Genomic DNA, 24107 nt, shown 5'->3' with positions numbered 1-24107 from the left:
AATAAAAGCAAATGTTGCTCTTAAAATGCATTCGCTTCAACTGTGTCCTACAAAAGGTAACAAAAAGGCACCTAAGTGGCACTATTCCCATAGAAGTTCGTCTGTATTTCTTTGTCATGTTTACATTGAAGACACATATGTAGTATGTCGAAGCCACTTGCTTGGTTCTTGACTTATGACAGATGCAGTTGTCTCAATCCTGATAACACTCAATCGACGGACTTAGAGTGTCTGCTTTCTAGCTTCACTTTCTATGTCCCCTATTTATTTACTTTAGTGTTTTCTGTGCTTGAAATATTTACAAAAATGAATAAAGCTGTAGATATGTAAGGTTTAGGAAACACATGCAATAAGTGTCAAATATTTATGTAAAAATTTATTTGCTGACACCCTGTACTTAGTTTTTTTTTTCAATTTTAAACACTTTCCCACCTGTGACCAAGTGCCATTTTTGCAGCATACGTATATAATAATTATTTACAAAGACATGTGAACTATTTTGTTGCGTCACTGGTGGGAAAGATGTTTAAAACTTAAAAATGATTTATGTTCATATTTTAACAGAAAAGAGAATGAGAAATGTCTAGAAAGTCTTCTTCTTTTGTTCAAAAACTTGTAAAATGAAGTCGCATTTATCAAGAAATGGTCTTCAACTATTATAACTATGCAATTTCAGAAGTCTATCCCTATGTCACGTTTTCCTTAATCGGATAGGCAATCTGAATAGGAAAATGTCCGAGGTCCTTTAAATGTAAACACAAAGTCACCGCATCCGAATGTTCAAACGAAGTAAGTATAATACTTTTGTTCAGCACTACCACACTAATGCATCAAGCACCACCACAATCCGATAATATTATAATACAAAATTAATTCAGAATTAACAGTTCTGTCTATTATTCAAGAATTTTAAAGGTGAACTTACGTTTATAAAGGTGTAGCACTGTTGAAACAAAACTGCATGTCCCTTTTTACTAAAATAATTAACCTAAATTCATCTTAAGGTAGCTGTATTATTTTTAAGGTAGCATTCCACAGACAGCAATCTGCATACATTTTAAGGTATTGACATTAATTTTTAAAGTAGCAGTTCTAAGGTAGTGAGTTTTATATATCTTAAGGTATTAATTTAATAGGAAACGAAAATAAAATAAAATAAGGTATCATGCATCCTTAGCCAGCACTACAGACACTATATTTCGGTTCAGCCTGTGCTGGAAAAAAAACCCCAAGAATATATGACATTATACATTCCTTGTGAAAATGTTGTGGAAATGTAGCAAAATTAAGCAGGCTGAAACTATTATCTGAAAATATTATCTGAATGATATGCTACTCATGTGGACAATAATAAGAACAGACGTTATTAATTCTAATTAATTTTCACAATTTCCGACTAATAACCCTACATGTTTTGAATAAAGTCCGTTCATATAGCACAAACTATGGGATGTCAAACTATGTCCGGAGTCATGTAACGATGAATAATATTCATCGAAATATGGTGATCTAGTGTTTATTTGTTAAAAAAGGTGAAACTGGTGGGCCAGAGAAAAGATCTGTGTTCAAGTTACTATTAAGTCTTAAGTTATTTGTACAAGAACAGATGGAATTGGTTTAAACTGTATTTATCTCCACAAATTTTATATACAAACATGAGTACTATATTTAAATTAACAAAGTTTGATAAAAAGACATACATCAATCAAAATAGTACAAACAAAGAAATTGACATCACTATTGCATGTTATACATGTAGAGTTAGGTGTAAAACACTCACATATTATTGTGTAAAAAAATTAGTGCACAACTTACAGACAGAATTTCAGAATATGTTGCGATTAAGTAAATTTATGTTCTCTTATGAAATAAATTGTTTTAATTTTGGTGGGTATCGTCTTGTCTAACATAACGCATCACTGCTAATCCGCCCCTGTATTTGTATTTATTGTCGTATCAGTTCAAATACTAGTCTGACAAGTTTTAATCCCACGGGATTTTCATGGGCAAATTTAGTGCAGTGACAAGTACATTCTTTATCGGAAATCCGTAGAGGACAGATCGTTTACAAAAATTTAAAGAAGATTACGACGGAAAACTGCAGCGCTACTGTTTCGAGAATTCACAATTGAGATGAGTATACATTATATATTTTCTTTAGATGTCTGCGCTTATAATTTTGATTGCTGAACTTTCTGTTTATACGGCATTTGAATATGTCCTCTGGAAAGTAATGGAGACACGTGTTCATCGTACAATCAGCAAGATATTGGCTATTTGGTTTTATTCAATCACTGACTGAATCAGTCTGAAGTGAATTTTAGTTATTAAAAAAAAAAAATAAATAAATAAATAAATAAAATTAACAGACATAGTGAGCTGACAAACACTCACAGGTAAAACATGGGTGTGGTCGAGCGGTCTTTTGTTTGCATGTACATACGCAAAAATGCAGTACGTTAGTTACTGTACATTATTCTCGGTCATTATTATTTATGGACTTTAATCATATGTACAATATGCATGTACTGGTTTCACCCGAGGTGTATTGAGGATTATGCATTTCTAACGTACATTGTTGCGGAAATATTTTGTAACATGATTTAGTATCGCTAGGATTAATCAAAGAATTTTGCTTTGTAGCCTAATATAATTAAAAAAAAAAAAATCACAAACTTTTAAGTCATTAAATCAAATAGAAATATACATTTGGTTGTTTCTTACCAATTGTCAAAATTATACGTTAAATATCTTGCTTCAAATGATAAAAAACATGCTGCATAGTCTAGTTACAGCTTAACAGATCCGATGAGAAAGGAGCGACATACAATTAATTGGTTCCATGCCGTTTTCAACAGTATTTCAGTCAGATGGTTAAAGTGTTCGTAGAGACTGCACATGGGAAAATTGGTATGTAATAAGGTAATGTAAGCTTACGCTTTTTACGTGTCCAGGAACGAAACTGGCTATATTAACTTGATTAGCTAACTGGCAAGAGAGTGTTCCAGTTGGGTTCGTACCATGGCATGAAACATTAACAGCTGACAAGAAAGATACGTGTATATTGGATGTTTTCATAATGTAACATATTGGTTAGCTGCTGTTTGTTAGATATCGAAAGAAATGTAAGATATATTTTCATTATACATCACTAGGGTAACCTAGATCTCAACTGTTGTAATGTATAATAGTAAATGGTAAGTGATGCTTATGAAAATTAATAACATACTGTCACAATTCTAAGTCGTAGAAATATTTCTTAAAGCACGAAAGCGTCATGTTTAAATCAAATAATTCACGGATTTATAGATATATTATTTATTCATTGTAATGAAATTACAAAGCTCTTTCAGAACTGTTAAACAATATAATCCGGACATGTTCGAAGTTTAAAAAAAAAAAAAATCACAAACTTTTAAGTCATTAAATCAAATAGAAATATACATTTGGTTGTTTCTTACCAATTGTCAAAATTATACGTTAAATATCTTGCTTTTCATACTTAAGTCTGGTTACTGTTTCTGAGAGTATTTTACATAAGAATAAAATCCAGCAAAACAACGAAACTTATGGAGAACGGTGCTATAGAAATAAAAACACAAACATTCTGAACTAAATGGAATAAGCCACACTATACTTGGGAGTGCCACGAGTGATTTCCCATGAACCAAGTTAATCGAACCGAATCTGCTAATACTTTGCATGGTTCCGTTCTGCAAAAGATTATCATATACAAGGACTAATATAAATTAATACAGATTATTGTTATATTTTGAACAATATTCAGCTTTAAATGTATTTCTTAATGACTAAAATATGGATTTGGGTTATCAATTTTGTTACACGCTAATGAAATGCATACACATAAATTTTAGACGCAGTTCTAGCCTATACGATTTGATGCGGATTATCCATTACGTCAGCAACTGTAACACCAGCATTAACACGGTCAATCTCTGGTATAAGGGACTGCAGAAAACTAATGTCGTCAACCGGCTATTCTCCTAATGTCTTTAAACAGTTTAGCTATAGGAGCGGCGTGGCATGGTCGGGATCGGCAGCTATTGAGGCACCTTGTGTTGAAAGGTAACTGCTGTACCTGGTTAATTTTATTAGATCCGATTTATCTAGGTCCGTTGCATGCATTACTTAGCTGCCTGCATGTAAAAGAATAAGTTATAAAAATGCATTGATATGGAAAACGAAATAATCAAGAAATATCGAAAATAGGTGTAAAACAGAATTGAATCAATTATGAGAATAATGTTAATAATAATAATAATAATCATAATAACAATAATGATATGAATAATAATTTCAATAATATGAATGCAAAGAAGACGTCACATGAAACTGTCCAAGCATATACTGTTTATGACGTAACAAGTCAGTGGCAGTAAGACTCTTCTAATTGAAAGTCTTATGGCTATTGGTTTCCTATTCGTCCGCCTGTCCGTCCGTTCGTCTGATGTTCGTTCAAAATAAATAGATAATACATTTCGACTGAAACCTCAGCAAAAGGTTTCATGATGACCCTAGCTTATAGTAATCGAACTATTGGATAATATGTACATGTACCTGAATGACATTGTAACATTTAAAGATATACAATATGTAAAATATGCAGCGAGTTTCATAGATTTTGATACATCTTAAAAAATTAAGGTACATAGCAAAAAGTAATTTCTAGCTCTAGACTTTTAACTGTTTGTCAATGACCTACTGTACCTATTGAGTAAACGTGTATTCACTGCATACCTCGTTTTGGCGAATTTTATTTTCATAAAATGTTGAGTGGCCCTCAATACACGTAATGTGCATTTCAATATGACATATTGTAAATCTTATTAGTACTAAAATCTAAAATGCATTACATTCGTTGAAATCTATAGTTATCATCTTATATCACAGAAATCGGTGAGAGCATCTTTGTCACGTTTCTCATTAGTGCGAAGTACTAGAACCTACAATTTCCTATTAGGTCTGGTATGTTCTGCTCTTATTTTCATAGATTTCTGCACCTTCGCGCTGCTATGTTGCTTCCAGGCATTTTAGCTGGAGCTTTGTCTTTCATATTTTCTCATCATTTTCATATATACCATGCTATATATTTACAATATGCCATAATTTTCATTTGAAAATTTACAATAAAGTCACGGCCTTATCCCACATAATTTTGTTTTGTTTTTGCTATATTAGTTGGTACATTTACCTTTGTCATAGAACCGATGAACTCCCTTATGCAGTCAGACCCGTACTGTAGACAGCCTCCAAAAAATATAACCTGCTTACTATGGTCACACGTCACCTGTCTTGCGAAAATATATGTTATCACAAATACCGGCATTTTTCAGTCCCCAAGGGAGGTTCTGCAGCCGGGTTTGACTGTATATATATATAAATACCCTAGCACCCACCAATAAATTAAGTAAATTATTTCCTTTATGATATAAATTTTTTAATTTGGTGGGTATCGTTTTGTCTAACATGAAACGCATCACTGCTAAATGCACCCTGTATCTGTCTTACTGCATAGGTTCATAAATAGTCCGGTATATTTATTTTCTTTCGGCATATTGATGCTTAAGTACATGCATACTTGGAAAGATTATGATTTTCTGTCTATATATATTCGAAGGCGTTCTATTGATTGCATTGTGTTATTGGGATATTGATTGTTATATGAACGTAGTTAACCACCATCATTGAAACCACTTTAAGTGTTTGTTTGGTATTAGTAATAGTAAAGGAAAGAAATAAGGCGTGGATGCGTAATAACTGATTATTAGTAAACATACTTATTGCATTGATCTGATTTCATCAATTTAGATTTTATTGTCGTGACTTAATGCGCTTTACAAATGTAATCTTTATTCGGTACAGTAAACAGTCCTCTGTATTAATGTTTGGCTCAAGTCAATTCTATTTCATTTAATTTTTGTCGTATTAGGAGCAATATTTAGTGATCCACAAATATTTTATTCTTGTATACTCGGCAGATCAAATAAAGCTCAACTTGTCTAGGTTGACCTTCTCGTATCTGCAACTCGCGCTCGTTGGTCATCTCTTATTATTGGTGTTTTGGGCGGTCTCTTTTAACCGTTGTAGAGGGGTCCTTGTACCATGTGGCTGCATTCACTGGTCCATGGATTGACTGTGTCTTATATAACAGGGTTGTTCAAGTTATCGGCCATACGATTATTAGTGATCAGTCGAAAGTTGCATTTGTTATATGTAACGTGTAGGTCCGTACATATTTTTATAATTTGTGGATCACTTTGCTAATAACCTCTAAACACATGGGTTATGTTGAAACAGACATGTAAATCCCCTTGTTTTTCTTACGTTTCCTGTCTGCTGGTTAGCTCAGTCAATCGCTTGAGTTGGATTATTTATTATTGTAGCATAGTTTGCTATAAACCATTCCCTCGCACCGGTCCGTTTGCCATATTTATTACATTGAAACAATTTTTTTCATATTTTAATATTTTGTGCGTTTGTTTGCTGAAGACTTTCTTGATTACATCAGATTTATTTTGATCTTGGTGTTATTGTTCATTTGCATTTACTTAATCTAGGAAGAATATTTTGTTGTTATATCATTATGCATAGAGATCTGTGAGAGCACTTTGTCACGTTTCCATTAGTGCGAAGTACTAGAACTACAATTTCCTATTAGGTCTGGTATGTTCTGCTCTTATTTTCATAGTTTTCTGCACCTTCGCGCTGCTATGTTGCTTCCAGGCATTTTAGCTGGAGCTTTGTCTTTCATATTTTTCTCATCATTTTCATATATACCATGCTATATATTTACAATATGCCATAATTTTCATTTGAAAATTTACAATAAAGTCACGGCCTTATCCCACATAATTTTGTTTTGTTTTTGCTATATTAGTTGGTACATTTACCTTTGTCATAGAACCGATGAACTCCCTTATGCAGTCAGACCCGTACTGTAGACAGCCTCCAAAAAATATAACCTGCTTACTATGGTCACACGTCACCTGTCTTGCGAAAATATATGTTATCACAAATACTGGCATTTTTCAGTCCCCAAGGGAGGTTCTGCAGCCGGGTTTGACTGTATATATATATAAATACCCTAGCACCCACCAATAAATTAAGGTACGATAACAGAATTGAAAATATTTACCCTTTTGTTGATCTTAATTTATATATAATAAGGATATCTACTGTGATTTCTGCTAACACTGAAAGGCACATTTTGAAGAAAATTGCTAACTCTCTGTAAATGTAAAACTTCAGCAAGGTCAAAATAATATGTGAGTGTTTTACACCTTAATGAAGAAATAGTCAAATATAAACATATCTCTGGACAACACTGTGTAATTGTTAGACAGACAAACATACATACAGATAGGCTATTGGAATATCTTCTGTTCATATTCTACACTCTAGACAGACTATGGATTCATGCTGTATTCAAATCCTACAATCGCCCATTGTCTGTTTTTTCAGACACGAAGGCAGGAAAGAGCATGTCAATGACAGGATAGTAGGGTGGTAGGATATCGCTATTGTACCATCTTATTGCCCTTGTTCTACAATCCTATCAGTTTACTATCCTTTCATCCTGTCATCCTACTTTCACAATCGTATTTTTTTACAACCGCCATCCTGTATTCTACCATCCATCATTTCCGTATTGAAAGACGCAACAACATTCAGGTTAATTAGCAGTAAATTAAGGACTAATTTAGTATAACTCCTCATATTACGCTTATGACGATGGATACCTTCAGGATTGGAGTGTCTAGCATAACTTGCTTCACAATCGTTCTAAAATTAATTAGTAAAAAGTATGTTTAATGTATAATTATTATGTATTTTTCTTACTGTTATATGTAACCAGCATGTGCTATTTTAGATTTCTCTCACTCGCATTTGCTTGCTTATCATATCTCGGTCATGGTCAGACTGTGATGATTAAGCGGCCTTTACATTTACAGAAAGGAATACACGTGTCATTTATTTTGAGAAAGTGCATACTAATTTTTGTAAAGTTGGACAGATACATGATAGCCTTTGCGTAAAAGATAAATGGCCACTGTACTGCGTAATGGTATCATTTAAAACTGAAACGGAAGATATATGCTATTCATTCATTATAATATTGTTACACACACCTGGTATATTATTTAAATTTCTCTGTCTCTGCTAAGTGTAGGTACTAGTAATACAATCTTATAAGCATGTGTAATTGTTGGTGGAAAGGTTATTTTGAATCTTTCTATATTTTGTTTCATGCATTTAACAACCGACTTCAAACACGAGGTGTCATTTCAAATATTGATGGAATATGGTAAACATGCGTAAACTGAATTCCTGTCTTTGAGACATTATATTTTAGAAGTACACGGGTACTGTGTTCTAGGTTGTTCTGGTATATTTAAATCAATCATGTGAGTATTGACATAAATAATGAAAAAAGGCATTTGACTCATCATGCTACTAACGATAGTTTACAGGGTACAAATATTACATTCCCTTTTCGATTGACTAAAAGAAGTAAAGCGGACAATGTCGATGAATAGACCCTTGATGAAAATCAAACTTGCAGAGTTTAACGAATGAACGGTTCTTTTGTATCGTCTATGATCTATAAAAGAATAGGTAAAACGGCTGACTTTCAATTCAGAATAATATTCCTTCACGAAATGGCAACAGATTTGTACTTCGAGTAGGTAGGTGTACATAAAACCATTCATATATTCCTATCCGAGTGGAACTGATGCAAATTAAGGAAAGCTGAAATAGTATTGATTAAAGCAGCCATATGTTTTCTTATAAGTAGTATGTATAGATAATGGTTACAGCAAAAATAAATGATCGTTTTTCAAGTTTTATAAATAACAAGAATATCTAATTTAATTCTGAATGGCTTTATTAGATGCTGTAGAGTTAAACAGTGGATGTCTCGATTAATATTCCTAGGTATCCTCTTATTTGTATTGTTGCAGCAAAGTATGTTAAATTCACATAATAATCGTCTATATATAGAGCTCAACTTGTTCTGTTTAAAACAACATTTGTCATAGGATATCTACTTTTTATAATAAGTAAAGTTATATAAAGGAACTATTACAATTTTGAAAAGAACAGGTCTTATAGATTTTAAACGACATTTCACTTTAATATCTATTTAGAAAGATAGATCTTTTTATGCGGAATACTATATTAATGATAAAAGAATAAATGCGCAATAGCTAAGTCTGAACTTACTTTAAAATCTCTATTGAAGTCTTTGGTCCCTTGACAAAACTGTCAAATTTCAAAGTTTTGCCAAATCTTTCATCTATAAACAATTTAATTTATCATCAAATTCAGACAGCAAAGAAATTGTTGAATTCAAATCGGCGCCATCAGATGCAACTGACAGAACTTCTCCAATTGCCTATACTACAACGTCGTTTCGGTCTACGGTATGTGGAAATACCAAATCGAGGAAACTACTGACTTTCGAAAGATGTTAACTTCCTTTTCTTTTTAAGTTCGTTTGCATTCTAACTTGATTATCATTTTTACAAAGTATTATGCAACCGTGTGTTATTTAGAAAGGTGTCAGTGATTAGATTGAAAAATTGCTGTTTTTCTTGCGCCACTCGTGAAAATATCAATTATTGTGTTCCCGAGTGTAATATGTGTCGATCTTAAACTGAAACAAACAATTTTTCCATTTATTTTATGTATTTTTAATGTTTTTAACCAAATTATATCCAGTTTGTCCGTGCATCGTCACGTGCATCGCATCATAATGTCGTGACGTCAGGATGTCTTTGTAGAAAAACTGTAAATAGTTCCATTACGTTTCCTGTTTTCTTGTACATTTTATTGTAATAGAATGTGAATATTTATGATCTTTTTATTATTTTTATACATCTATACCTTTACTGAAGAACATTTTGCAAGGAATATTCTATCATTGATAATTCATATTATTTCGCATTCAAATGAAGTTCCTTGCTAGTGTAAAATAAAAATGATATTTTGACTGTTTCAAACAATGCAAATATCAATTTTATTTCGCTGATAAATTTCAGTAATTCACTGAAGAGCATAAAATAAAGCAAATTACAGAGACTTTTTTTTCGATGTTCTAACGAATATATAAAGAATGCTTTTCACTTCTGAATGACAACATATTGACAACAGCTTGGTATTATAAAGTCGAGTAGATGTACATAAAACATATAGCAGTCAGTCATGTTTTCAGCCTCATCCGAGCGGAAATGATCCAAAAGCAAAGCGGAAAATAAAGGCATATCGGGTAATACTCATGTATAGGTATAATGCTTGTCTTGAAAATAATAACATTAACAGCCATTACAATTTTTCTTGTTTAAATATGAAGATTTAATATAGATCTACATGGCTTTGATTTGTCGCTTTAAAGTAAAACAATGGATTTATCGATTATTAATCATCAGCATTAGCTTGCTTATGATGTTGTGGCGAAGTATGAGTCATCTTGTTAATTATTTCAGAATTAAGCTCGTCTATTATGGTTAAATGTTTCAGGAATTTTATTCAAGTAAATATAGAATATGGATCAAAAATCAACAATTCAAAAGCGACACATGTTAAAGGACTACTCAGTAAAATGTCCTTTGTGAAATTTTCCCATTTTATACTCAGTGGGAGAAGCACAGTAAATTACAAATCGTCAAATTATTTATGAAAATTGAATATGATATTTGGCGCATTTTTAAATTTAACAATATCATGTTCAAATAATGCAGGAAATGGAAAAAGTTCATTCACAGAGGAGCAATGTTTATCTTTTTTTAACATTTCAGAAAGCAAAGATTTTGACTTGGCACTGTTAGCTGCAACGTCATGGCCAAATGCATCGGCATTAGAAACGTCTAAAGACAATACAAGTCAACACGTGAGTATTCAATTTAAAGACAAATACTACATTTTTAAAGTGTAAAGTATCTTTTCTACATCCTTCTGTCAACTGTCAAGTTGTGTTTAATGTCATGCCGACTCAGTTATAATGCCATATGGCGACTTTTTAGCTTTTCATTGTGGATAGAGACACCTGGTGCTCATCCGGACATTATTTTAACACCTGTGAATACATGGGCAGAACTATCGACCTTCCGTAAATCAGCTGGATGGCTTCCGCACATGCAGAACTCTACGCCCAAATGAAGCTCGAACCCGAATCGGTGAGAAACAAGTGATTTGATGTCAGCGCCTTTATCAACTCGGCCGCGGAGACCCCCGTTAACTATCAAGGTGATCTTAGCATTTCTGCTCTATCAAACTAATATTATGAAAACTGTTATTTCAATATTAAACTAAGCAATAGTTCATGTTTTATTTTCAGCAAACATCCATAAGTGGTACTGAAAGACCGCTAGTAGTTCAGGAACTATGCCGGACATTTAAAGTTTCAAATATCTCGGGTGATTGGCAGTTGCGTGGAAAGTTTCTCATAGATCGAACTCTTTATTACTGCGATATTCCTAAATGTGGATCAGCCTTTATGGATCACTTTCTATCGGGAACTTTTCAGTGCAATGGATTGTGTGATGAAATTTCTATTACGTCCAATGAACTGCGTCTACCTATGATTGGTACTTCGTACTCATTTATGTTCGTTAGAGAGCCATATGCAAGATTATTCTCTGCGTATGAGAATAAACTGTTCCTTCCAAACAAACACTGGACAATTATAGGAACAGACGTTATCAAAAAAGTAAGACCTCGTGCATCTTTTGTCAGCAAGATATTAGGTCATGACGTCACATTCCTTGAATTAGTTAAATATGTACTGAATTTGTACGAACGTGGAATTAGACTTAACGATCATTTAGCTCCCATGCATTTGCATTGCAAGACTTGTGAGATCAGATTTAATTTCATAGGAAGGCTAGAATCAATGTCAAGCGACCTTGTCGATTTACTTGAAGACTGGAAAACAAAAGGCATAGTTTCTAAGAATATCTCATCTGCCAAAGAAATAGAAGCAAATATGGTGTATAAACGTTCATTTGGACCATACAAACACATGTTTACTATTTTAAAGCAGTATGGGGAGGTTCTGTCAAGATACAAAGCATTTCAAAGAGCTTGGTCAAGCTATCAGATTCGAGGACTTATTCTCAAGAAATACAACATGCCTTTTGCAGAAAATGACGTTGTAAATGTAAATTATATTCAGTTCGGAGATGAAATTAAAAAGGCTCTTGATGCAAGCATGGGACACAAAGACGAACTCAACGCCCAGAGGGAGGAAGCTTTTATTCAAGCTTATAGCTCTGTGCCAATGCACCTAATGCTGAAGCTCAAAGAATTCATGAAACCAGATTGTTTGTTGTTTGGTTACGATGACATGCCAGAATTATTATTTAATAGAACAAGTTTGCCAAATTCTGACAGATTTGATTATTTTAAATGGTTATAACCTTATGATGTTACATAGAATTAGGTCTTGGTTTTATTGAACGAACATGATAAACAATAGAATTCAAATTGGTGTCTTGGTTAAAGAATGATACGCTCTGTATTCGTCCAACAAAGACAGACTTCTTGTATGCAAAAAAGTAATTCAGTTGAGTGATTTTGATTGTTTGACAAATATAAAGAAGATACCGACAATTAGAGTAAATGTGTTGGATTTTAACAAAGATATTAAAAAAACGATTGTTTGTTATTATTTGGACCGTTAGACTTCAAATGCAACTGTAGATGTTACGAAGAGATAGCATCTAAATTATGGAAAAAGTGTTTATATATAGCATTTAAGACCGAGTATGATACTACAGTATAATTATGTAAAATAAGAGAAGAAAAACAAAGACTATGTTTTGTACTTGTTATTAGATAGTTATAAGATTTGCTGCCAAGTGAAGTTTAATTATCTATCATCACTAAGCCTGGGTTAAATTAATACAGGCCACAACGCCGCTTGATTCAGAATGAAGATGACCGTTTCCTCGACAATCCGAATTCAAGAACATTCCCTTCTAGAAAAAATGCAGAAACCTTGATCCATTGCATTGTAATGCAAATACATATCTGACAGTCTCTAATACCTGATAAAAACTGGTTTATGACATTCGCTGCATAAATATGTCTTTTGTCACATCGTTTTGAAGAAAAGTAAAGAAAGAAGTCCGACAAAATCTTCTTTCGTCATTGATCTAATAAAGCAAATCTTATGATACCCTTGAAATTACCGTTTTCGCATAAAAGGTAATGTAAATTAAGCAGGCTGAAACTATTAGCTGAAAATATTATCTAAATGATGTGCTACTCATGTGGACAATAAATAGGAACAGACGTTATTAATTATAATTCTAACACGATCCGCAGCAGTTGCTATATTAACATATAGAGAAATCGCCTATACATGAATCTACGATAAAATATAGCTGTTCCATTCCACCCTACGATTGTAACACGACTGTGAGATTCTACTCTGCTTCTGTTATATACCCACTAAATACTCGACTTTTTCAGTGCTATGTAGTAGTAATAAAAAGTACATCAAATTTTCTGAAACAAACAATTTCTAACTGATGAATTTATTTGTTTATATTTTTACCGTAAGAAAATGCTTCAGCCCGGTAAGTTTCAACTTCAACACCAGTGCATCTATGTCTGGTCGTGTGTGTAGTTTACAATTTCTGCGTTGTAGGCACCACAAATGTCAACTAGATTCTACTTTGACAGTAAATAAATTATAATTCATGTTCCAATCTTCCAGACTCAAGTGTTTTTAAAACGTGTTTATATGCCGCCGCAATGTTCTGGCGTGTATGTTTCAGTGCCATCATGTAGATGACGTGCACTATTTTTAGAAACTGCATATATAAACTTTGAATGAAGTATTTACTTCTGATCTCTATATCCGACCTTAGATGTTATTGAAAATAACATTTTTACAGCAGTAACTACTTAATAAAAGTTTGCTGAATATCGGAAAATTCCGTTTTATGCAACGCTTTTCTTTCGTGAGGAGGTTTTTATAATAGCATATGGCCAGCCGAATGACATATCGAGCTAAAATGTAGTGCTGTTAAATGCGAAGAATTTGCGTGGTTAGAATCGAAATAATAAATATGTTCCAATAATTTTATCAGTTAATAAAATATGGGCTGTCGTTCGGATGCGAATATTAAATCACTCGTTCTACGCACTCGTGATTTAATTATTACGCGTCCGAACTCCTGTCCATATTTTATTAACTGATAAAATATAGGCACATATTTATTATTTCTTAATTAATTTTCACAATTTCTGCCTACATATAGACCGGTCATATAGCACAAACTATGGGATGGCAAATTATGTCCGGAGTCATGTAACGATGAATAATATTCATCGAAATATGGTGATGGTGTTTATTTGGTAGAATGGTGAATATGGTGGGCCAGTGAAAAGATCTGTGTTCAAGTTACTGTTAAGTCTTAAGTCAGGATATTTGTACAAGAACAGTATCAATTATTATGCATCATCTAATATGATACATATTTCTCGATTGTTAGATCTGCTTAGCATTTGGAAAAGTTAAAGACTAGAGAACGTAATCAATCTATTACCAAAACAAATGTCTACCGCTGTCATACACCGTGTAATAAATATTTTACTAAATTTTACCGTCGGAATTGAGATTTGATTTTACAGTTTCACAGAAATCTTATAATACTTCTGGAGTTCAGCGATTTCTTCATAGATAAAATAGAAAAAATCAGAACTAATATTGCATCCCAGGATCAGAATGAATCATTTACTCCAGAAGACGGACGCATATCACTATGTGATACCGCGCGTTTGACTAGTTTCCGTCAAGCAACAGAGGAGGAGGTGAAAAAGCTTGTTCAAAAGTCAGCTAATAAGTCATGTGAATTAGACCCTCTTCCTACATGGCTCTTGAAATCTTGTATAAACGAACTTCTCCCAATATTGACGAAAATTGTTAACATTTCTCTAGAAAGTGCAATCGTGCCAGAATCATTTAAAACATCACGAATAAAACCATTGTTAAAAAAGCCAAGACTTGACCAAAACACACTCAAGAATTACAGGCCTGTTTCCAATCTGCCATTCCTTTCAAAAATCCTTGAGAAAGTGGTAAACAGAAGAATTGGGGAACATCTGACGAACAATCAATTACATGAAATAAACCAGTCAGCATACAGAAAATTTCATTCGACTGAAACCGCATTGTTAAAAGTTCAGAACGACATTCTCGAATCCCTTGACAAAGGTGACGTCACAGTACTTGTGATGTTGGACCTGTCGGCTGCATTCGACACCATTGACCATAACACCCTTCTTCACAGACTCGAATTTAATTTTGGATTCGCCGATAAACCCCTTCAATGGGTGGCATCATATCTAACAGACCGCTACCAAACAGTACGCATCGATGGCAAACTCTCTGAAACAGTCCTAATGAAATTCAGTGTTCCTCAAGGATCTGTTCTAGGCCCAAATTTCTACACGATGTACACAAAGCCAGTCGGGTCCATCTGTAGAAACCACGGTCTAAACTACCACTTTTATGCAGATGACTCCCAACTCTATCTATCGTTTAAACCAGTTGACCAAGCATCAAAGGCAGCCACAATCACACGAGTTGAACAATGCCTAAAAGAAATCATCTCATGGATGAATTCAAACATGTTAAAATTGAATGCAGACAAAACTGAAGTAATTCTTTTTTCGAGTCAAAAACACTCCAAACATGTTGAAAATCTAGAACTGAAAGTTGGCGAATCGAGCATAAGACCATCAAAAACTGTTCGAAACCTTGGTGCTACGCTTGATTCGAACATGCACATGGACCATCATGTTAATTCTGTGACTCGAACATGCTACGGCCAAATACGACACGTTTGTTATATTCGACCATATTTGACAACTGAAGCCACAAATACCCTGATAAACTCGCTTGTGACCTCACGATTAGATTACTGCAATGCTCTTTTGTACGGCGTGCCAAAATCAACAACGAGCAAACTGCAAAATGTCCAAAACACAGCTGCACGTCTTATTACGAAAACAACCCGTTTTGAACATATAACACCAATCCTTAAAGATCTTCATTGGCTTCTAATACAAGATAGAATCAAATACAAAGTTCTCATTCAAACATTCAAGGCCTTGCATGGACAGTCGCCGGTGTATATGAGAGACTTACTGGAGGTGTACGTGCCAACTAGAAATCTGAGGTCAGCAAGTGCAGCAACAACGCTTGCGCCACAAAAAAGTCGACTGGTTACCTACGGGGATAGAAGTTTCAGGGTTGCCACCGCAAAACTATGGAACTCTCTCCCTGACAATCTCAGAAAAGATTCATCACTTAATTCATTCAAAAGAGCTCTCAAAACACACCTTTTCAAAATTTTCTACAACACATAGATACCAACTGTGACTGTTTTTACCAATAATAAATATGCCATTGTTATTTTTGTAATACAAAACTACAGCAAGTCATTCGTCACTGACGAAGGTCTCTTAACTGTACAATTCATCATGTAATTAACTAAATTGACAATCCAGCTTTTATTTCATCATGTCACATTTTATGGGTTATGACGTTCTGTGTGTGTGTTTTTCGCAAGACGAGTTTCACTTGAAGTGTGTGATATTTCTATCTAATACAGTACATGATGGTACCATTTACCGGGAGGCTGAACCACTATATGCAGCCCGTCTGGACGTACCAGATGTTTAAAGTACTGGTATTGGCAATAGGTGTAAAACGACCTCAAGGGTGGGGGTGCGGTCATGGCTGTTTGTTGCAATAAGGCTGTAAATAGTATCATTGTTCATTTATGATATTGTTGTAATAACTATTAATTTTTATTATTATGTACAACGCCATTGAATATATCATTTATAAAAAAAGGCGTTTAATCAAATTGTTCAGTTTCAGTTTTGTGATTGCATATGTCATGTTTTGTTATTTTCCTACATATCTGCGATGTGTCACATGTTTAATTGTGAAGCGCCTTTGAACGTACATTCCATATGAAAAGGGCGCTCAACAAATCTGGTATAATATATAAATATACTTCTGCGACATGATGTATCAAAGTCTGACTTTTATGTAGATGCTTATTACAAACTTCCTAAGATTATGGGTAACTGAAAATATTCAAGTATGTTTGGAAAGATTAAATAAAAGGCGTTATTAAAAGAGGTTACAACGAGAAATTATTTTGAGACACACCGCATCTTTGTACTTTTATTTTCCCTGTCCTGTATCACTGAACATAGAAGGGAAAAATAGTGAGGGTTTACGCGAAACGAATTTGTTTCAACACCCCAGTGGTGGTATTTATTCACAGGTTAAAATACACTGTAAATGTTAAAATGGAAAACAAAACATATGGGCTTTAGAGCCAGGTTGTCTCTGTTCAGAAGTGGTCTTTAACACAGGTTTGACTGTACTTATATATAAACTTGTAAACAAAGAGGGTTAAAAGGGTAGAGCTAAACTGCTTTCCAGTTAAATCGAATCATGCTGGGTGAGCAGAAATAATGCAATTGAAGCATTCAAGTTATTAGAAATTGATAATGAACATCCAGGGCTCGTGGGTTCGAGCCCCACTGTGGTCACGAACATGACTTCTCATATGACGCCAGTACTGATTTTTCCAGGAAACGGACTCGAGAGTGTTTACAATAAGCTTGAAGCTTTCATTACAATCGAGCTAAAACAAATTAGTATATACCAGTTGGCAGGTGAAAAACTTGATTTTTTTGCTAAAATCAGAACAACCCTGACATATTTCAGACAGTCAAAAACATTTCTTTGTGACATCAATTTTACATGGAATACTTATAGATTTAGGTGACACTAAAGTGTTAAAAGAAATTTAGTACACAAGTCATAGATATAAATATTTATTCGCCTTTCCTGTATCAGTTGTGGTCCGACTGTGGTATTTTAGTGGCCTTGACACTTAAATAAAGGCTTTGTGAAGTTGGACAGATATACGTGTTAGCATTAAATTTTGCGATAAAGCCAACAGTCACTGTATTGTTGAACGATATGATTTAAAAGAAAATGAAACACAGGTGTGATCCAGTCATTTTAATACTGCAACATTTACTCGGTACATTGTTGAGCTTCCCTGTCTCTGTTAATTGTAGATGTTATAATTGTAAAATCACATATACAGTAACTATTGGCGGAAAGGTCGATTTGAATCTTACTACTATTTGATTCTTACATTTTACAACTGATTTCATATACGAGGTATCATTTCAAATACGTTAGAACATTTTTAAATATTCTTGTTTTGAGAAGGCAAACTTAAGAAGCACACGAGCATCGTGTTCTTGATGGTTCGTAAAGTATTGTGATACCATGTTTCAATCAATTGTGTTTAGTTTTGGTACAAATAACTAAAAGGGAGTGTTTGAAACACTCTGCCGATAAACGATAGTTTAAAGGTTACAAATATTACCTTCCTGTTTCTGTTGAAACGTACATTTCATTTTAATAACTAAAACGGGTAATAACGGATGAGGAATGTGCCGACGAATAAAACCTTGATGAAAATCAATTTTCAGAGTTTAACGAATGAATGGTCCCTTTGTTAAGCCCAGATAGTCACATAAGTCGTTCTTTTCGACTATGATATATTTAAAAGCATTTGTAAAATCCATATGTATTCAGAATTATATCCTTTCAACATTACTCAAGAAATGGCAACAGCTTGGTTCTTTGAGTAGGTAGGTGTACATAAAACCATGCATATAGTCCTATCCGAGTGGAACTGATGCAAATTAAGGTGAGCCGAAACAGCATTGATTAAAACAGCCATTTTTTATACCTTAAAAGCTTAGAAATAAAAGATCGTTGTTAACATTGTGGTGTAGCTTTATAAATAACAAGAATATTTAATTTAAATCTTAATGGCTTTTATTAGGCGCTATAAAGTAAAAAAGTGGATTTATCGATTAATATTCCCCGGTATCCTCTTATTTGTATTTGCGCAGAGAAGTATGTTAAATTCAGGTAATAATCGTTTAGTTATTCGTTGTATTTTTCTGTTTAAAGGTCGCTGTATTTTTCTGTTTAAAAGAACATTTGTCTTAGGAAGGGACTATTAAACGTAAGAAAACAACAGCTCATAGATTTTAAGCGACGTTTTACTATAATGTCATTTTAGAAGTATAGATGTTTTTTTGCAAATGCACATTTATGAGTATGAAAGAATAAAAGTGTCATTGCTAGGTCTTAATTACTTTAGAAGCTGTATTGAAGTAGTTGGTCCATTGCCAGAACTGTCAATTTTCAAGTTCCTAGATGATACAATTATTGCTTTTGCCAAATATTTGACTGAGGAGCAATTTATACATGTATATTTATCATCAATTTCAGAAAGTAAAGAAATTGTTGATTTTAAATCGGCGCCATCAGATGCAACTGACAGAACTTCTCCCATTGCCTCAACTACCACGTCGTTGTGGTCATCTACAGGAAATACAGATCGGCATGTGGAAATGCCAAATTCAGGAAACTACCAATTTTTGAAAGATGTAAACTTCGTTTTCTTTATAAATTCGTTTTTTTTTTCTAATTTGATTACCATTTTTATAAAGTCTTATGCAACTACGTGTTATTAAGAAAACTCTCAGTAATGAGAATGCAAAATTGAAGCTAAAAAGAAATTTATTTATGACGTATGTAATGCAAGCTAAATGCGTGAGTTACATTTCATTTTGGTAATAACAGAAATGTATTTGCATTAATTGATGGATTATTATATATAAATTAAAGAAGCACGCATATTCAATCCTGATTGCACGAGTAAATATCATTTTCTATGGTTAATTCAATTTTAAAAATACAAAAATTCAAAGTACACCAACGACATCATACGAAAATGATGTTTGTTTCGTAAACAGAAAAAAAACAATAACAACAAAAAACAAAGACTATCATTTATCAGTTATCAAATAATTAAGTCCTTTGAGTGGTTTGTCGTCATATATATCACGGTTCAGATGCGCTGGAACTGAACCATTAAGTGGTTAAGTACTGAAGCATCCGAACGATGAGCCGTGGTAAATAAGACGGTAAACCAGGTGAAGGTCTTGATTGTTTTCTTTCTACATGCTCATTGAAAAATTTGATAAATATTATGCTGGACTTCATTTATCCGAGAAGTAATGAACCGGACGTCATGCGGCAATTTGACGTCATAATTGGCGTCATAATGTTCTCATACCGGTCGGTGCATCAACCGTTGTATATCGTAGAATATACAGAGCTTGATCTTCTTCGTTTAACGGGCGATCAAATCGAACCATGATAGAATATAAAAATAACGCTCAAAATCAGATAATATTATAATGACGTAAAGTAACGGCTTTCTACTGTCTGCATATTAAACGTTAGTGATGTAACCTCGGTCTAACTGCGATGAGTAATGCTAAAGCTAGCTACTGCTTAGTGACAAATATGTCGATTTCTGATGTCTATAACGACAATGACGTGTGGTGACCATCGTTTCCGCGTTTTCAATGTTGATATTGGAATGAGTATGCTACAAGTTTTATTATATATTCGGACAGTATTGTAATTACATAAAGGTACTTGTGCATATTTTTGTCTACATATTATTAAACACGTAGTATTATACATATAATAATGGTTTCGGTGACATTGCTTTTAGATTAACTCTCGTTAATAATAATATATAATGTATAAAGAACACCAGTTTTGCACAACACTACTTTTTACCAGAAAATAGATGTTGGTATGTCATTCTATTTAATCGAATATTTTCAGCAAACATCCATAAGTGGTGTAGAAAGACCGCAAGTAGTTCAAGAAATATGCCGGAAATTAAACATCTTTAATAACTTGAATGATTTACAATTGCGTGGAAAGTTTCTAATGAATCGTTCCCTTTATTATTGCGATATTCCTAAATGCGGATCAGCCTTTATGGAGCAATTCCTGTCTGGAACTTTTCAGTGTGATGGATTGTGTGACGAAATGTCTATAACTTCAAATGAACTGCGAAGCAGAACAATACGAGTGATGGGAAATGCATACTCGTTCATGTTCGTAAGAGAGCCATACGCAAGACTATTTTCTGCGTATGAAAACAAACTTTTTCTTCCAAACGAACACTGGAAAATAATAGGAACAGATGTCATCAACACTATTAGACCTCATGCTTCTCGTGTAAGCAAGATGTTAGGGCATGATGTAACTTTTCTCGAATTAGTTAAATATGTGTTGAATTTGTACGAACGTAGAGTTAGATTAAACGATCATTTATCTCCTATGTATATGCATTGTGACACTTGCGAGTTCCGATTTAATTTCATAGGAAAATTAGAAACAATGTCTAGTGATCTTGTAGATTTAGTTGAAGACTGGAAAACAAAAGGCATAGTTCCTACTAGTAAGAATATGTCAGCAGCGGAAGAAATAGAAGCAAAGATGTTGTATAAACGTTCATTTGGACCATACAGACACATGTTTACTACTTTAAAGCGATATGGAGAAATGCTTTCTAGATACAATTTTTTCCAAAGGGCCTGGTCAAGCTATCAGATTCGAGGACTCATTCTTAAAAAGTATAATATGCCTTTTGCAGAATACGAAGTTGCAAAAGTAAGTTATGCTCAGTTTGGAGCTGAAATAAAGAAAGCTTTGGATGCAAGCATGGGACATAAGGACGAACTTAAAGCTCAACGCGAAGAAGCACTTGTTCAAGCCTATAGCTCTGTGCCAATGGACCTAATGCTAAAGCTCAAAGAATTCATGAAACCAGATTGTTTATTGTTTGGTTACGATGACATGCCGAAATTATTATTCAACAGAGCAAATGTAAAAACTTCAGTCAGCTATAATTATTTTAAAGGGTTATGATATATAATGACACTTGTTAGCATATTTGGTCTTGGCTGAGTAAAATGAACGTGAAACGTGCTAGAATTTAAAGTACTGCTTAGAGAAGAACAGGCATGAAAAGGCCTTTTTACAAAGACATGTGTTGTACTCGCAGTACCAAATACTCAGTTGTATTACTTTAATTCTATGGGCAATCTTTACATTAAATGCAATAAAATCACAGAAGACGTGGAAAACACGAGTAGAAATTGCACTCAGTCTGAATATAAAAATGCGAACTAAGATACAGATGTAATATAAAGTGATTGAATATAAATTATTTTCTTTTACTCTTAAAAGGCAATTATTTGTCTGATTTTTGCGTTCAGGCTTTAATTAATGCATATATTTGTATGTGCTTTCTCTGATTTTGGCTGAGCTGTATTGTTCTGTTAAAGCCTTTTTGGAACCAGGGACAAACATATTAAAATATAAAATGTAATAGTTACTAGAATTACATTTACCCAGCTTTTGATTGTGGAATAAAACACCAGGTGCCGGGGGCAATACCTTCTACCTAGAGTGGCTTTCTCACATTAAAGAATTCTGCACCCCAACTGAGGTTTTTAATCCTTCAACAATATCAACAATCGGTCATAGAGATTCCTCACTTCTTTAAATGACAGTCATTATACTCATCATAAAATCTAAAGCTACCCCTGCCTGAAAAAATTGTCAGAGGGACACGTCTCTGATGAATAACGTCGCCCTCGGAAGAGAGAAAGTCGCTTTATGACATATCTTGTGTCTCCTTAACTTAAACAACCCCTACGCATAAAAAAACTATGCAAAGCAAGTTAAGTGATAATATAAATTATAGTGATATAATATAACGACAAAACTGATTTCATATTTTATAAATAATAGCTACTACTACTTCTCTATATCTCCATCAAGATGCTAAACTACGGAAGGTCGATGGTTCTAACCAGATGCCCGCGTGCATGTTATACTGCTCGGAGGGGCACTTGTGACCTTCCTCAACCATTTCAAGCTGGAACATCCTCCATATGACATCACTTATACCGGCGTGAATGTTACTTCTATAGCTGATACGTTTCAAATACAACTGCTATCCTCCCTGTCCTGCTTATCTGCCTTCTGGTTCTCTTCCTGCTCCTTACCCCCTCCCCCACCCCTCCTACTAATGATATATACAATGATATTTATAGTAATAACCGAAAACAGAATTTTTCATGAATACGGAAAAAGACAAGAATTCAGAGAAATTATGGCTTTGTAGTTGCTTCTATTGATACAGCATATTCTTATGTCAAAGATAATTTTATTGATAAGATCGTCAAAACAGCGGAAATGACTGAAAGAAAAATTCCTGATCTTTTCTCAGTTGGAGTGGCATTTCATATTTTTGTAAGCTGGTTTCTGTTCTAGTTAGTGGACCTATACTTGACATTTTGGTAACATGTTCAAGGAAAGTTTTTGCATTTATAGAAATGTAAAGAAACGTTATTACACAATCATGTTTTAATACCAATATTTTAGCTGTCAGTTTGGAAGATGTCCCATAGTGTTGACCGGTCAGACAAAAATATCCTTTAGAAGATTGATGACCCCTACTTTTCTTAGTGCTTTAATTTGCGGTAAATAGATCATTTTTGAACATAAGGCTAGTTTGGCTGTATGTTCTGTTCTATATAGTACCTATAGCATTTTCACTACTGTGCTACTTCTAATAACAACAATGGTAGAAAATGAAAATTGTCCAGATATAGGTATAAATGGGATTCTTTGGTCAGATTTTGATAGAAAATGAACATTTTATTGCAATTATGCAGAAAAAAGTGATTTAAACAATTATATTTTCACTGTTTTAGTTGTATTTTGAAATCATAGTCAAAACACATGCTCAGATGTTCCATAGTGTAGACCTGTCAGTCAAAATCTCTTAGAAGATAAATGATCCCTACTGTTCTTAGTGCTTTTGTGGTTTATTAGTCATTTATGAACATAGGGTTTTTCAATCTTGTTTACAATGGGTCTAGCAATGTGTGACAGCTCTCAGAAGATTGTTTATTTCATATAGAACATATGGCAATTTTTTTACTACTGTGATACCTAAAACGTTCATATGTTGTATCACAATGCATGTTTTTCGTATGCTCGTTCCTATAAAATGCACGTTTTATAGGAAGGAATGGCGTATACATATAAACAAGGAAGAGCCACTTTAAATTAA

At 33.7% G+C, this 24107-nt stretch overlaps 2 protein-coding genes across 3 annotated transcripts; both read left to right on the top strand.

Moving 5' to 3' along the window:
* The first annotated feature begins 477 nt into the window (after window positions 1-477).
* LOC123550094 (uncharacterized) lies at window positions 478-22352 on the top strand. 2 transcript variants are annotated; one of them, XM_053524905.1, is made up of 4 exons: window positions 478-2910; window positions 3876-4086; window positions 19382-19539; window positions 20795-22352. In XM_053524905.1, exons 2-4 carry the CDS (start codon window positions 4008-4010, stop codon window positions 21887-21889), a joined length of 1332 nt encoding a protein of 443 aa, XP_053380880.1. In that variant the 5' UTR covers window positions 478-2910; window positions 3876-4007; the 3' UTR covers window positions 21890-22352. The 2 variants fall into 2 exon arrangements, with proteins under 2 accessions (XP_053380880.1, XP_045194470.1); XM_045338535.2 differs by lacking the exons at window positions 478-2910; window positions 3876-4086 and adding an exon at window positions 18830-19015.
* Window positions 10315-12833, top strand: LOC123550104 (uncharacterized). Its single transcript, XM_045338543.2, has 3 exons — window positions 10315-10480; window positions 10821-10912; window positions 11360-12833. Exons 1-3 carry the CDS (start codon window positions 10393-10395, stop codon window positions 12437-12439), a joined length of 1260 nt encoding a protein of 419 aa, XP_045194478.2. The 5' UTR covers window positions 10315-10392; the 3' UTR covers window positions 12440-12833.
* Window positions 22353-24107: the final 1755 nt, after the last annotated feature.

The sequence above is a fragment of the Mercenaria mercenaria genome, chromosome 15 (genome assembly GCF_021730395.1).
Source record: "Mercenaria mercenaria strain notata chromosome 15, MADL_Memer_1, whole genome shotgun sequence".
NCBI classification, from domain to species: domain Eukaryota; kingdom Metazoa; phylum Mollusca; class Bivalvia; order Venerida; family Veneridae; genus Mercenaria; species Mercenaria mercenaria.
This window is presented reverse-complemented; position numbering and strand designations above follow the sequence as displayed.